At 34.1% G+C, this 13,949-nt stretch overlaps 1 protein-coding gene across 1 annotated transcript; it reads right to left on the minus strand.

Annotated features, from left to right (window-relative positions):
* Nucleotides 1-384: 384 nt before the first annotated feature.
* LOC124538279 lies at nucleotides 385-1,676 on the minus strand. Its single transcript, XM_047115330.1, has 2 exons — nucleotides 1,086-1,676; nucleotides 385-513 (listed from the first exon to the last, which is right to left on the minus strand). Exons 1-2 carry the CDS (start codon nucleotides 1,674-1,676, stop codon nucleotides 385-387), a joined length of 720 nt encoding a protein of 239 aa, XP_046971286.1.
* Nucleotides 1,677-13,949: the final 12,273 nt, after the last annotated feature.

Here is a 13,949-nt window from a genome sequence, read left to right on the forward strand (position 1 = left end):
TATGTTCTACTACAATATTGTGAACCCTTGTATTAGAGCAAATGAGATCTATTAAAGTTTCACTGTTAGCCGTAAAATGTGTAGGCTTCGTGACATGTTGTGTTAAACCGTGAGTCGATAAAAAGGTGTCCAAGATTTGTTTCTGATATTCATGAGTTCTAAGATAATCGATGTTGAAATCTCCTAATAAATATAACGAATCGTAATAAGGCAATGCAGTGATAGTTTCTGACAATGCATCAAAAAAACTGGACGTATTCAACCAGGGAGGGCGATAAGCTGTTCCAACAACTATAGTCCTGCCGTTCAATTTAACGAGTATCCACATTTGTTCAACCAAATTAAAAACAGGATGTGCAAGTGTACGCGCAGATATACCACATTTTATATAAAAGCCAACACCACCACCCCTTGATCGTATCTCCGTAGGTCGCGGTATATGACGTAATCGATAACCTGGGACACGAGGGGCTCTGCCATCTTCTCCAGGACGCAACCAAGTTTCATTAATGGCTATCACATCGACTTTATGACGTTCCATTAAAACTATGAACTCCTCATGATGTGACCCAAGCGAGCCCGGGTTGAATAAACCAAATTTAAGATTGCTCATGTTAACCATTTGATAATAAATATAAAGAAATGAGAAATAAAATGTATTATAACGAATATGAGTAAAATAATTAATTTAATAGTATTAATAAATAGAGAATAATTATATAGAACAACCCCCGCTTCATACGCGTTCATAAAATGATAATTGTTATAAAAATAAATAAATAAAATAGTATATATCTAATCTATAATATTTCTTATTATACAGAACAAGGCCACATCACTGTTGCTATCATTGAACAAACTAAATCTCTCATAACTTAAAATTATTGTGAAATGATAAAATTGAAATAAAGTCTTGAAAACATCATTAATTACAGCGACATAAAAAATATAAATAATCATAATAAAATTAAAAAGTCGTTTACAATACATATAAAATAAGACTTCCATAAGAAAAACACATAACAATGGAATATGCAAACTTAATTTTTGCCAAAAATTTTGCAGATATCGTTTTCTGAACGTACCCGTTGAACTGCTGCATCCGTCTCGCGCCGCATGAATATTCTCCCATCGCGACTCCATATGTAACGCCAACCATGACGTTTTCCCTCCTCTCTGGCCTTATAAAAGAGAAGCCGGTTTGCTCGTGTCAGATGTTCGTTAATATAAATTCGAGAGGGGTTGCCGTCAATGATGCCAGACGTATCAATTCCGCGTCGCACCCGCGCCGACTTTATTAAATCGTCGCGCAAAGACCGCCGCGCCAATCGCACCACGACAAGTCGCGGTCGCCGATCTTCGTTTGGCGACAACTGGTGGTGAAATCCGACACGCTCGGCACTGACTATGTCGCGAGGGTCGAGTGTCATGCCCAGTTTCCTGGAGATGGCTTGAGTCAGGTGCACCACATTTTCACCCTTCTGTTCAGGTACTCCTGATATTTGTACGTCATTCAGCAATGTACCCTGTTCTCTATCGTTAATTTCTGCTTTCAATAACGCAATTGTTTCACTAATTTGTGAATTTTTACCCTCTTCATTAATTTTGAGATATTTATCCTCCAAAGACGTCATTCGGTCTTCAACCGTGTCCACCCTTTTATTAAATTCGGCCATATTTTCATTTAGCCTTCCTAACTCCAGCCTAAAGGAAGTCATCTCCCGCGTAACTGTGATGAGCTCTATTCTTAGCAGCCTGATTTCCTCAGCCAATGATCCTGCAGAGCTTTTATCTACCGCATTGGCGTCTATAAATAGCTCTTCAGTAGGCGATTCGGCAGAAGGCTTGTTTTTAATATCGAGCCCACGACAGTGACGACACATCCAGCGCGCAGGGAGGCGAGAGTCGGGGCTTATATTGACACACGAACGATGGAATACCGAACTGCATTTATTGCATTTAGCGCCATCTGTTGTTGAGAGGAACTTGCCGCATTGATTGCATTTGTTAGCAATTATTTAAAAATAACGTAGTACTAAGGATATCCGATAGATGGCACACTGAGATGAGTAACAATTGTTAATTAATAAAGTAGTTATTAATTTAATAGGATGCACTTGAAGTGTACGACTGATGTGATTATATACGAATAATGCACGTTGTTTTTTGTATTTGGTTATTTTAATTCTTTTTGTGGGGGTACCTGCGCATTCACTATTTGAAACAGCTGATTGTTGTATCTGATAAGAGTCACAAGCTACACACTTATATACCAGTGTTATAATAATTCACTCACTTTGTTAAACTCACGTAAGTGTTTAAATAAACTTTTTACAAACAATATCCGACTTTTTTTATATTAATAATTGAAAATATACAGAGAGACTATTGTCACCGCTAAACGTCAACGTCAATCCTCATTTCAATCCTCAATTTCATTGAATATTACAAAATGACCAGCTGAAAGTTATTGTAAATGCCTACTCAAATATTTCAATCAAAGTTATGGAATCATCTCGACTTTATTGTATCTAGAAGAAGAGGAGAACTTTGCCTAGCAATAGGATAAACGGCCAGTCACTGTAATTTAAATACCAGTACTCATAGACAACTAAGTTGTAGAAATATTATAATATCTAGTTCTAAATAATGAGTTTATTATTCAATGTATAATCTTGGACATATTATAGATATAATTAAGCAAACCCGCAGGCCACGGCATCCATGGTCCAATCGTGTATCGAAGCCCTTCATTCGACCGATTAAACATCCGTGTTTCGGTTCAGTGAGTTTCAGATATTCAATAAAACTATTCTATATTAAGATGACTTCATTTGACAAATAGACCTTAATCACATTATGCGAGTAATTTGATCGTATTAGAATGTCCTGAGTAAACATACATATGTATATACTTTATATCCATTATTATTGTATAAAACAATATATAACAAGGAATAAATTGTGTGAATTCTTTTTTTTATGGTATACTTGGCAATCGAGCAGGACGCTCACTTAATGTAAAGTGACTACCACCGCCCATGGACATCTGTAACACCGGGGAGCTTGCGGGGGCGTTGCCGGCCTTTAAGGAAGAACCATCAGAAAAGAACGAACCACTTTTCTTGATGGTTCAGGAATTCTTATTCTACGGAAAGGTTTTATGCGGATCCGTACAGTTAGGTACCACATCTTAATATATTTTCCGTCTAAATGCAAAACTTGCTATTAACGTTACGGCCATAACTTTTGGCTCCCAAGGTTGTTGGCAGATTAATGTTTACGGATGGTGCCTTCCGTCTAACTATAACTTTGAACTTGAAACACATTTGTTTAGTGATTCTATCGAGATGATTGTATATAATTCTTCTGGACAATTGAGAATCGGTAACAAGCTGAAATATAAATGAGTTGGCTAATAAAATAGAACCGCATTCACAAGGGTGTTAATATAAGTTACGGCAACTATCACATGGCATACTTATTACGGCAGATATATTCCGACGCATTCCACACATTGAAAATACGTACAAAAGGAATTTTAATCGTGCTGTCCAATGAAAATTCCTCGCTTTTATCACAATGACGAGCAATGGAGTTCGCGAATATTCGATGAGTGAGCGGCGAGGCGCGGCCGGGTTTCCAATGCTTTATTGAAAATTTCGCATTTCGTAACAAACATTTTATAGCAATATTAAAGTATTATGAAGGTTTGGATGCACTTTATATGTTCCATTGTCCGAACTGTTTGTTTAAAAGGTTTAAATTACGAACTGAATATTATATTACTCATCATCAGTCGAGCCGACTGCCTGCATTTCTCTTTTCGACATAAAAAACGTAGCCGACACGTGCCGGCGAATGTGAAACATTGTAATTAATGGATGGTATTGAAGAATTTTTTAATTAGAGAAAAACAATAAAAAATATGTAGTAAAATAAATAAAGCACAGAGTTTCGTCTATAAAATTAATACATATCCGTAATAAGAAATATATACCTATAGTACATTAACGTATTTTTTTTTCTTTGTGCTTTTATTTTTTTTCAAACTCAAACTCAAATAACTTTATTCAATATAGAAGCATTACACTTTCCTATTGATGGTGAATTGAAACACTACCACCGGTTCGGAAAAGAAGACCTGAGAAGAACCGGCGAAAGAAAAAATTACAAAAACACTGAGCGATAAGAGACTATAATCAAACGAAGCGGAATCATCCAGATTTTAATACACTCATTTTGTTTTCGACCAGCGGAGTGGGTGTATAATAGTTGGTAATAGTACATGGCACTTCAATAAGGGAGAAATGACTAGGGGCGAATAGAGAGCATAAGAATACGGTAACGTGACGTGACGAAATGAGTCTTAATCCTAAAGCCTCAATAGAACATCCAATAGAGAATTATCTTGCAATTATATCCAATCGATATGTAACTATATAGGTATTTATAATTAGAGAGATAATATAACAACGTAATAAGGAATATATCCCTGGAAGCTGTAATTATAATGTTAAGTGCTGCTCTATCTCGCAATATCCTCATAAAAACAGAGAGCTGAGACAGCCCAGTGGATGGAAGGCTTGCGATGATTACGGTATCAAATCCAGGCAAGGACCTCCGATTTTTATTTTATGTTTTTACTTAAGGTGCAGTGTGGTGAAATAAGCTTTTTTATGGAATAGGTTGGCGGACGAGCATATGGGCCACCTAATGGTAAGTGATCACCACCACCCATAGACAGTGACGCTGTAAGAAATATTCCTTACATCGTCAATGTGCAACCAACCTTAAGATGCTATGTCCCTTGTGCCTGTAGTTACACTGGCTCATTCATCCTTTAAACCGGAACACAACAATATTGCGAACTGTCGTTTAGCAGTAGAATATGTGATGAGTGGGTGGTACCTACCCAGGCGGGCTTGCACAAAGCCTTACCACGAAGAAAGCCTTATCTTCAGGAGGAGACCATAGCCCAAAGGGAACTTTAGAGCCTATAACTAAATAGTATACTTAGACGCCAACTTTCGGAGCTGTGATGAGTATATATAAGTTATAATATACAATAGATATAAGTTACTTACAAATGCTAAGAATCTTTAGTAAGAATATTAGGAGGCCTTTGTAACTGTCACTATTATGAATATAAATAAATATAAAAACCTAATTTCGTTTTTTTTTAAATAATTATCTCATTATATCTCCAGTAATAATATTACACGTGAATTATGCTCATAAATCGACGTAAAACCGGGCTCTCCTTTAGAGTATTAAGGAGCTTTGTTTGCACTTCATCTTAAATATTACATGGTGAAATAAAACGTTGGTAGGTACATGACGACATTTATGTTCGTCAACTCTTACTGAAATTCTAAAGTTCATCTTAAACGTAAGTATATTTGTACATTAAGTGTTTTTCTAGAGAAAAAGAGCGCTATTTACCGCGGGTAGCTTTATATTAAATTTAATCTTGTAGCCTTAGGATTCAAAAGAGTATAAAAAAGCCTACACCTATAAAGAGTATTTAGATTTTTCATAATTGTATAAATATAGCGACCGAGATGGCCCTGTGGTTAGATCGCATGCATCTTAACCGATGATTGTGGGTACGAACGAACTCAGGAATGCACCACTGAATTTTCATGTGTTTAAGTTGTGTTTAGAATTGATCTCGTGCTTGATGGTGAATGAAAACATTTATGATTTCGGCGAAATTTTGCCACCTGTGTATCCAACAATCCGCAATGGAGCATCGTGGTGGTATAAACTCTAAACTTTCTCCTTAAAGGAGGCCTTAGTCCAGCGGGAAATTTACAGGCTGTTAATGTTGTTGTATAAATATGTACTAAGTATACACTAATTGAATATGGCTGAGTCGATTTTTCTCAGAGGATCGGGATTGTGATTCAATAGGAAAACGCAACTAATATTTCTACGTTCTACGTGCTCAAGATTTATACAGTAACTATTTATAATTTATTTTTGTGTATACTATTATGTAAAAAAAAGAAAATTAAATATTTTTTATTATTATTATAAACAATTTAATATGTACAATAATATATTATTATTACTACGATTTGTTTTTGCTTCTATCAACATTAATTTAATTTTAAACTCATATAACTCGCATTTGAGTCGACTGAGCTCTACCGCATTCGCTGTTAAGAAAATTAGCCTTTTGACTTATGTGAATTCGGCTTGCCTTGTTTATTTTAGTTACTTCCACAAAATAATAACATTCTGCTCTGTGGTGCAACCGATAGAAGCCACTGTATATATATTCATTGCTGCTGCTTTCTGTGGCTTTGTGCTGCAGAATAGTGTTATTCGCACAATGTATACTTTGGGATAACTAATAAATTTTTTTTTTATTAATAATGTGATGTTTGTCCCTAAAATATGTCTTTTTTCTAATTATGATGTAATAAGTAGTACAAAGCGATTTACAAGTGGTTATTTGTTTGTTTATGGATAAAATATACGTATTAAGACGAGATCCCAGACAGAGTTCACATATATTTTTATTAATTATTTCTAATGCTTAAAATAGTAAGTAAATTTTATTTAAACAGTTCATATATTTAGAACATTCATCACTTACGAGAGGGAAGTATTGGATGTAAATTTGCATCGAAAGTGTTATTTTTGAATTTTACAAATATCTATTTAGGCTTTTGTTTACAAGAAAAAAAACTATTCATAACATTTTTTTGATAAAATATCTCATAGACTACACCACTTCTATCGAGATAACATTTAAAAAATGTTAGTTCATTTTTAATATTCGTAGAACATGGCTAGAACATAAATATGAATAAAAAAATGAACCCATACTCAGCTGACAACAATATTTTACAGAAATGATGAAGTGTTAACACGTGGGAAATAGCGAAAGCCAGTGAAAAGGTAGATATCGATTGAATATTCTATTACCTCCGACCGACGAGTTGACAGCATAATATGGACCGTTTGATGTCGGCCGATACTCGACGCTGGCTTACGTTATCGAATATAAATAACTATTGTACGCGGAAATATGAAACATTTATTATATTACATGTTTAAAAGGCGAGGTAGTCTGGGCTTAAAACGCGTGGATTGTAGATTTTGTGCTTTTCGTGCTCTTTTAGTTGTAAAAAATGGTGAGGAAATATTGACCCGTCCGATAAAACTTACCCACAAGTGTGGTGTCTTTCTGACATCCCAGTTGTTGCTACTCCGTATTACAGAAAGCGTCGTATCTAATCAAAAATCAAAATAAACTTTATTCAAGTTTGCTTTTACAAGCACTTTTGAATCGTCGTTTAACAATTAAGTGAAGCTACTACCGGTTCGGAAAATAAATTCTACCGAGAAGAACCGGCAAGATACTCAGTAGTTACTCTTTTTCGACATTTAAAAAAAACACAGTCATGTTAGTTAATACAATTATTTAAATTAATATCTCCTGCCTGGAAGTAAACAGGTATTAATTCCACGCTTTTTTATCATCTACAAAATCTTGTATCGAATAATATGCCTTTTTTATCAATGTATTTTTTATAAACCATTTGAATTTACGAAACGGCAAAGTTAAAAATGTCTGCGGAATTTTTGTATAGAAATGTCGAACATACATACTTTTTTTGAGGAATACTTTGGGTGTATGTGAATACGTACATGCAGCAAATACGCAATGATTCAATAGTTTGCACATAACAAGTACCGATTTTTATGAATTTTAGGAGAGCAAATGTAAAACTGCAACTCATAAAGGCTACCACACTTATAAAGTAGCTATGTATATAGTTATATATAATTAAGTGTAGTCAGCAATTTTATATGATTGCAAACAAGCTATAAAAGTCTGAGTATTATAACGTAATAATATTGCAGAAAATATATAAAAATGCGGGCACTTTTCAAAGTGAATGTTCGATGTTAGGTGAAATTCTTCAGGTAGGAACTGTCGGTGCTCGAAGGACGGCAAATTTGTATCTAAAAGGGAAACGCTCTCGAGTCGAGTTGCGCCGACTCAGCGAATATCGTAGCAGGGAAAGGAGACACGGGAAGCAGGGAAGCTCATACGAACGTTATATCGTGAAAAATTCCGTGTAGTTTTCAAACTGAGCATCAGTAATATAGTGGCAATAGAGAGAACTGAAGTAAATTAGAATTCAGTTTTGTTTCGAAATAACTCATGTGTAGTACGACACAAATTAGATGTAGCATCGGAAAATGCAATGGATTGATAATAAAACCGATTACTGCCGATTTACACAACCATAAAAATAGCTCTCTATCGCGCCATTCGACGCTATTCGTCACTATATTCACGCGTCAGACAAAGCATACATGTAAATCGACGCGTCAAATTGACGAATATATTAGGTCATATAATTTTACAAGTTGTTACGTTTGTGTAAAGATAATATTCGCATGAGAAATAAATATTGATAATTTGGAATAGCATACTTAATTCGGATGCGATTGGTTTAACGAATTTTGCCGATGCGACATCTAAGTTGTGTCGTACTATACTTGCCTAGGATTCGAGTTATTTCCATGAAAATAATAACTACTTAAAATTTGCTATTACGGCTATCAATAACTTGTCAAAACATGTCAAAACAAAAATATAAACAATGAACAAAAATATTTATTTATTGAAGAATTATTAACAATAAATAGAGTGAACAAACGATCTTCAGATTTTGTCTTAATCCTAATTATTTTTTCATTCTATTTCCTGTTGGAACACTTAGACCTTGGAGTAGTAATGCAAAGAGCATCAATAGAAGTTTAACGCTAACTTATTACTTCCACTGATGACATCAGGACTGGAAATATGCTTTGTAGAGTATTTTTGTAAATTAATATTTGTATATATTTAAGGGTTTAGTATAAAAAATGAAGTGTTCATAGTAAACATTCGCTACATCGAGTAAGATTCGCTTTAATCGCTCTCGATGTGACTTGTATGGATGAACAGAGAAACACTAACGCGATGATGAGATACGGCATGTACTGCAGAGTACAAACAAACTACATGCTTGTAAAACAAACAACTTTATGATGAACCATTTTATCATACGTAGACCATAAGAACCTTTTTGTCAAACACCATAAGAGCTACAGTCGCATACGTACACCACTTTGAAAAGACTACAAAATTTATGAAATACATACTTGTTTATAAGATTATGAACTTTATTCTCAACTACATAAGAGCCGTGTGTACATTCTTTAACACACCAAAAGTATAATGTATAATAAAGTCTAAGCTATTATGAATGTTATGTGTAGCGACGGAGAGTATAGTCGTGAATGTCACGTTCCGACAACGCGCGAGGATTTAGTAGCAAAACAACCTTTTTGTTGAAGTCGATAAGGGCTAAAGTGGTGTAGAGATTAATGTTGGATTTAGGTACACGACAGGTTTTCTATTCGAGTGTATTGCGACAAGCGAGACGGCCCGCGACGGGATTAGACGGGCTTATCATGGAGCCGACCCGAAGATTTTCCGATTCACTTACTCGGATGGCAGGGGATTATTTGTAGAGCAATGTCGGCTAGTGTAAGCAAGATTAAGGCTTGTTTTATATTTACAAATTGTTTTATAATAAAATAATAAATGATAAAATGTTTATAAATATGAGGACATATTGAAAACCGACACAATCAAATGGATAAAACAAGAGGGCCGACGCCGAAAATTCTTCAAGGACCGAAACAAATCCCTACAAATTCAACTTGGGAACGCTGTGGCTTAAATCAAATTGTATAGTATTTATGTGAATCAAACCTTACTCACCTAAAGATATGGAAATTACTGAATTCCACGTGGTTTTTCTGACTAGAAATTACATTCCAAATCGTTGATACCGCTTTACATTTAATTCAATAGGAATCTGGGACCTCAGAACTTGTGACTTCATAAACTTATAACCAGACCACTAAGAGCGAATTTGATACTTTACAGAAGAGCGGTATAGCGTAAAAATACTACATATATAATAATAATAAGTTATATTTTAAATGTAAGTAATGTTTTTCTTTGGTTTCACGCTTATCCGAAATTTTAAAAAACTTTATTTTTCAATATATAGTTTCTCGTAGGATGTTGCCTAAATAATAATCCACGCGGTCAAGATTTATACAGTAACTAGTTTTAGTTCATATTTGTATATATATTTAAGCATTTAATGTTGTTAATTCTTATGTTAATAAATTATTATTGTCAAAGAAAAACAAAAAAATAATAACCTTACGAATTATACATTGCTAGAAACATAGCTTAATAGGATATTTACCTTCAAATTCTAATATTAAATAAGAGTATATGAAGCATGTTCCTGCTAGTAATACGATTAAACCAATTACTACCGCAATAGGCTTCATTCTATGCTTCACTTTCACGTTGAGTTGGTATTTAATAAAATAACAAATGAAATTTTATTTATATTTTTCATTCTATACTCTCAGACGTTTCACGAACACTATGACACCTTGTAAGCATGAACAACACCAATCATTTCCAAAAGGCTTATAAAAAATATTGAGAAATATTCAATAGCAAAATAAAACATAAAAAATCAAGAAATACCTTATAAATTTTAGAGGATATTATGAAACTAAAGATGCATTTGATAGTGATTTTGGCAATGAGGCAGTCGTCTTTGTATAGAGACATATTTTCAAACTCAAACTCAAATAACTTTATTCAATATAGATGCATTACACTTTCTTATTGATGGACAATTGAAACACTACCACCGGTTCGGAAAAGAAAATACACCTTGTAAGCATGAACAACACCAATCATTTCCAAAAGGCTTATAAAAAATATTGAGAAATATTCAATAGCAAAATAAAACATAAAAAATCAAGAAATACCTTATAAATTTTAGAGGATATTATGAAACTAAAGATGCATTTGATAGTGATTTTGGCAATGAGGCAGTCGTCTTTGTATAGAGACATATTTTCAAACTCAAACTCAAATAACTTTATTCAATATAGAAGCATTACACTTTCTTATTGATGGACAATTGAAACACTACCACCGGTTCGGAAAAGAAAATACCCTGACTTGAGAAGAAACGGCGAAAGAAATTAAGCGGGTTAATGCAATATACATATCTTTAAATAATAGGTTGGGGAAAAAGTTTCTTCGTATTTTATATGAAAATTCAAAAAGTTTTTTTTATAGTTTATTTACATTTGACTAAAGTATGTAGGTGCCATTTTGTTCCATAACTTTTTGCCATCTTTTTGGTAGTGACATGATCCCATTGCTGTAAAAATTTTGGGGCTTCTGATCGAAAAACTGCGACAAGTGGTTTTGGCAGTCCTCTCGTGATGTTAACCTGACACTGCCTCAGGAATTCTGCAGAGACCGAATCAGATGAAAATCTGAAGGTGCAAGGTCAGGACTATACGGCGGATGCATTAATACCTCCCAGCCAAACTCTCGTAATTTTTGTTCAGTGGCTAAAGATGTGTGAGGTCTAGCGTTGTCATGGTGAAAAACCACACCCCTTCTGTTGATCAATTCTGGCCGCTTTCTCTCAATTTCTTGCTTCAATCTCATCAATTGTTCGCAATACAGTACTGAATCGATGGTCCTGCCGGGCGGTAACAGCTCATAATGAATGATGCCCTTCCAATCCCACCATACACACAGCATTACCTTGTTGCGAGATAATCCGGGTTTTGCCACAGTCTGTGAAGCTTGACCGGCCTTTGACCACGATCTTTTTCGCACGTTCTTGTCGTATGTGATCCAATTTTCATCACCAGTTATCAGCTTCTTCAAAAATGGTTCGGTTTCATTACGTCGTAATAAAGAATCACAAATGAGTACACGGTTCATTAGGTTTCTTTCAGTGAGTTCATGAGGCACCCATATATCGAGCTTTTTTGTGTACCCAGCTTTATTCAAATGAGTCAAAACCGTTTTGTGGTCAATTGCCAGTTCTTCAGCTACATCGTAACTACTAATATGCCGATCTTGTTCCACTTTTTCAAAAATGGCATCAATTTTGTCCGTCACAGGGCGACCAGAGCGAGATGCATCTTTGATATCAAAATTTCCGGCTTGAAAACGCTTAAACCAAACTTGCGCTACAAAATTTTAAAATGTATCGAATTTCTTCTTTAGATTCACTCATTTTAACAACAACAAAAACAAATGAAAATCACACAAATTCCTAATTTGAATTTGGAAGTGCCTTCTTTAAAATTAAAACTTTTTAATGATACCAAAACCAGCCAGATACAAATGGTATAGCCAAAGAGATTTTATTACAAGTTCATACATACTATATGCGAAAAGACTTTTTTCCCAACCTAATATAATAAAATTGTAGTATATGTTTGTAATATTAAAATAGCCCTTTTACTCAATGCATATGTATTTATACACGGTGTATATACCAAAATAACATTTTTCACCATTTTTGTCTCTCTGTCTGTTTGTTCCGGCTAATCTCTGGAACGGCTGGAACTATTTTGATGGGACTTTCATTGGTAGATGACTGATATAGTAAGGAGTAACTTAGGTTACAATAATATATTTTTGTTAAATTCACAGCTAGTATTTAATAAGTACTTTGATTCGGCCACAACTGAACTGAACTTGAACTGACGAAAATTGTTGTAGTCAAACTTTTTTTCAAATAAAATACGAGTATAAGATTAAAAGAATTTGTACTTAGCTTAGGAAAAACTTCTGAATTCAATTGACACTATTCCACTAAGAGTTTGCGAATATAAATATTTTAAAAAGTATTCTAATGCAAATTTATCCATTAGTTGATTATGAATTATCATAATCAACTAATGGATAAATTTGCATGTATTGCTTAATTTATTTCACATATTATATACTACATTAGAAACTCTTTGCTGTTTCAAATTAAAACTTATTAACATACGTCCTTTTGTCGCAGCAAAAGCTTTATTGTGTTTCGAAATCTTTGTCCATTCTCTTCAAACTTTGGTACTTGAAAATACTTTCATTTAGGAATGAGCCTCGTCTGAACGAGCTCTAACGAAACGTCTGAGTCCCGTCGAGAGACTTTATAACATTAACTAGTTTTTTTATTAGATCGCAATTTTCAGCTTTATTTAATAAAAGCACTCTCACTCGCCGTGGACTTCCAACTTTATATATAACATAAGTATCCAATTTTCTTTTTTCCTTTTGATACCTGACGAGCCTCAATGTTATCTATAATAACGTTTGGAAATAATAGAAAATAAAAAAAATAAATATCGAAACTAAGTTCGTTCCTTAAGATTCAATATTGATTATGGTCCAATTTCGGCTGGGCGAACAATGTAATGTATTATTATGACATATGTTGGCGGACGAACATATGGGCCCACTAATGTTAAGTAGTCACAATGATGCCATAAGAAATATCAACCATTCCTTACATCACCAATGCGCTACATACCTAACTAAGATGTTATGTCCCTTCTGCCTGTATTTACACTGGCTCACTCACCTTTAAAACCGAACACAACAATATTGAGTACTGTTTTTTGACTTTATAAACAAAAGGTTTTGCAAATAAAGTTCGAATTAATTGTTTCATTCTTATCTAACCAATCATTTTGTGACACATGCCCATCTCCGATAAGAACAGTACACTATGTATCTAAAAATCTAGCTTGTAATCAACAGGCAACTAATTACACTAAAGGAGAAAAATTGACGTCGATATAATTGTAATAATTGAAAATTAATAAACATAAAATGAATACAGATTTCCGTGGGATGTTTTCCTTTATCTCCGAATTCGAGATTAATTTATCATAAGCATTCATTAATCATTATGTATGCATAGGCGTAAGCCGCAGTATGTACTTAAGATATAATCTCTGTTGGCAATAAAATCTTGTCATTTGTCTATCCACATATACAATGATGAAGCATTTTTTTTATGGAATATGTT

Source organism: Vanessa cardui, chromosome 1, assembly GCF_905220365.1.
Source record: "Vanessa cardui chromosome 1, ilVanCard2.1, whole genome shotgun sequence".
Classification (NCBI taxonomy): Eukaryota; Metazoa; Arthropoda; class Insecta; order Lepidoptera; family Nymphalidae; genus Vanessa; species Vanessa cardui.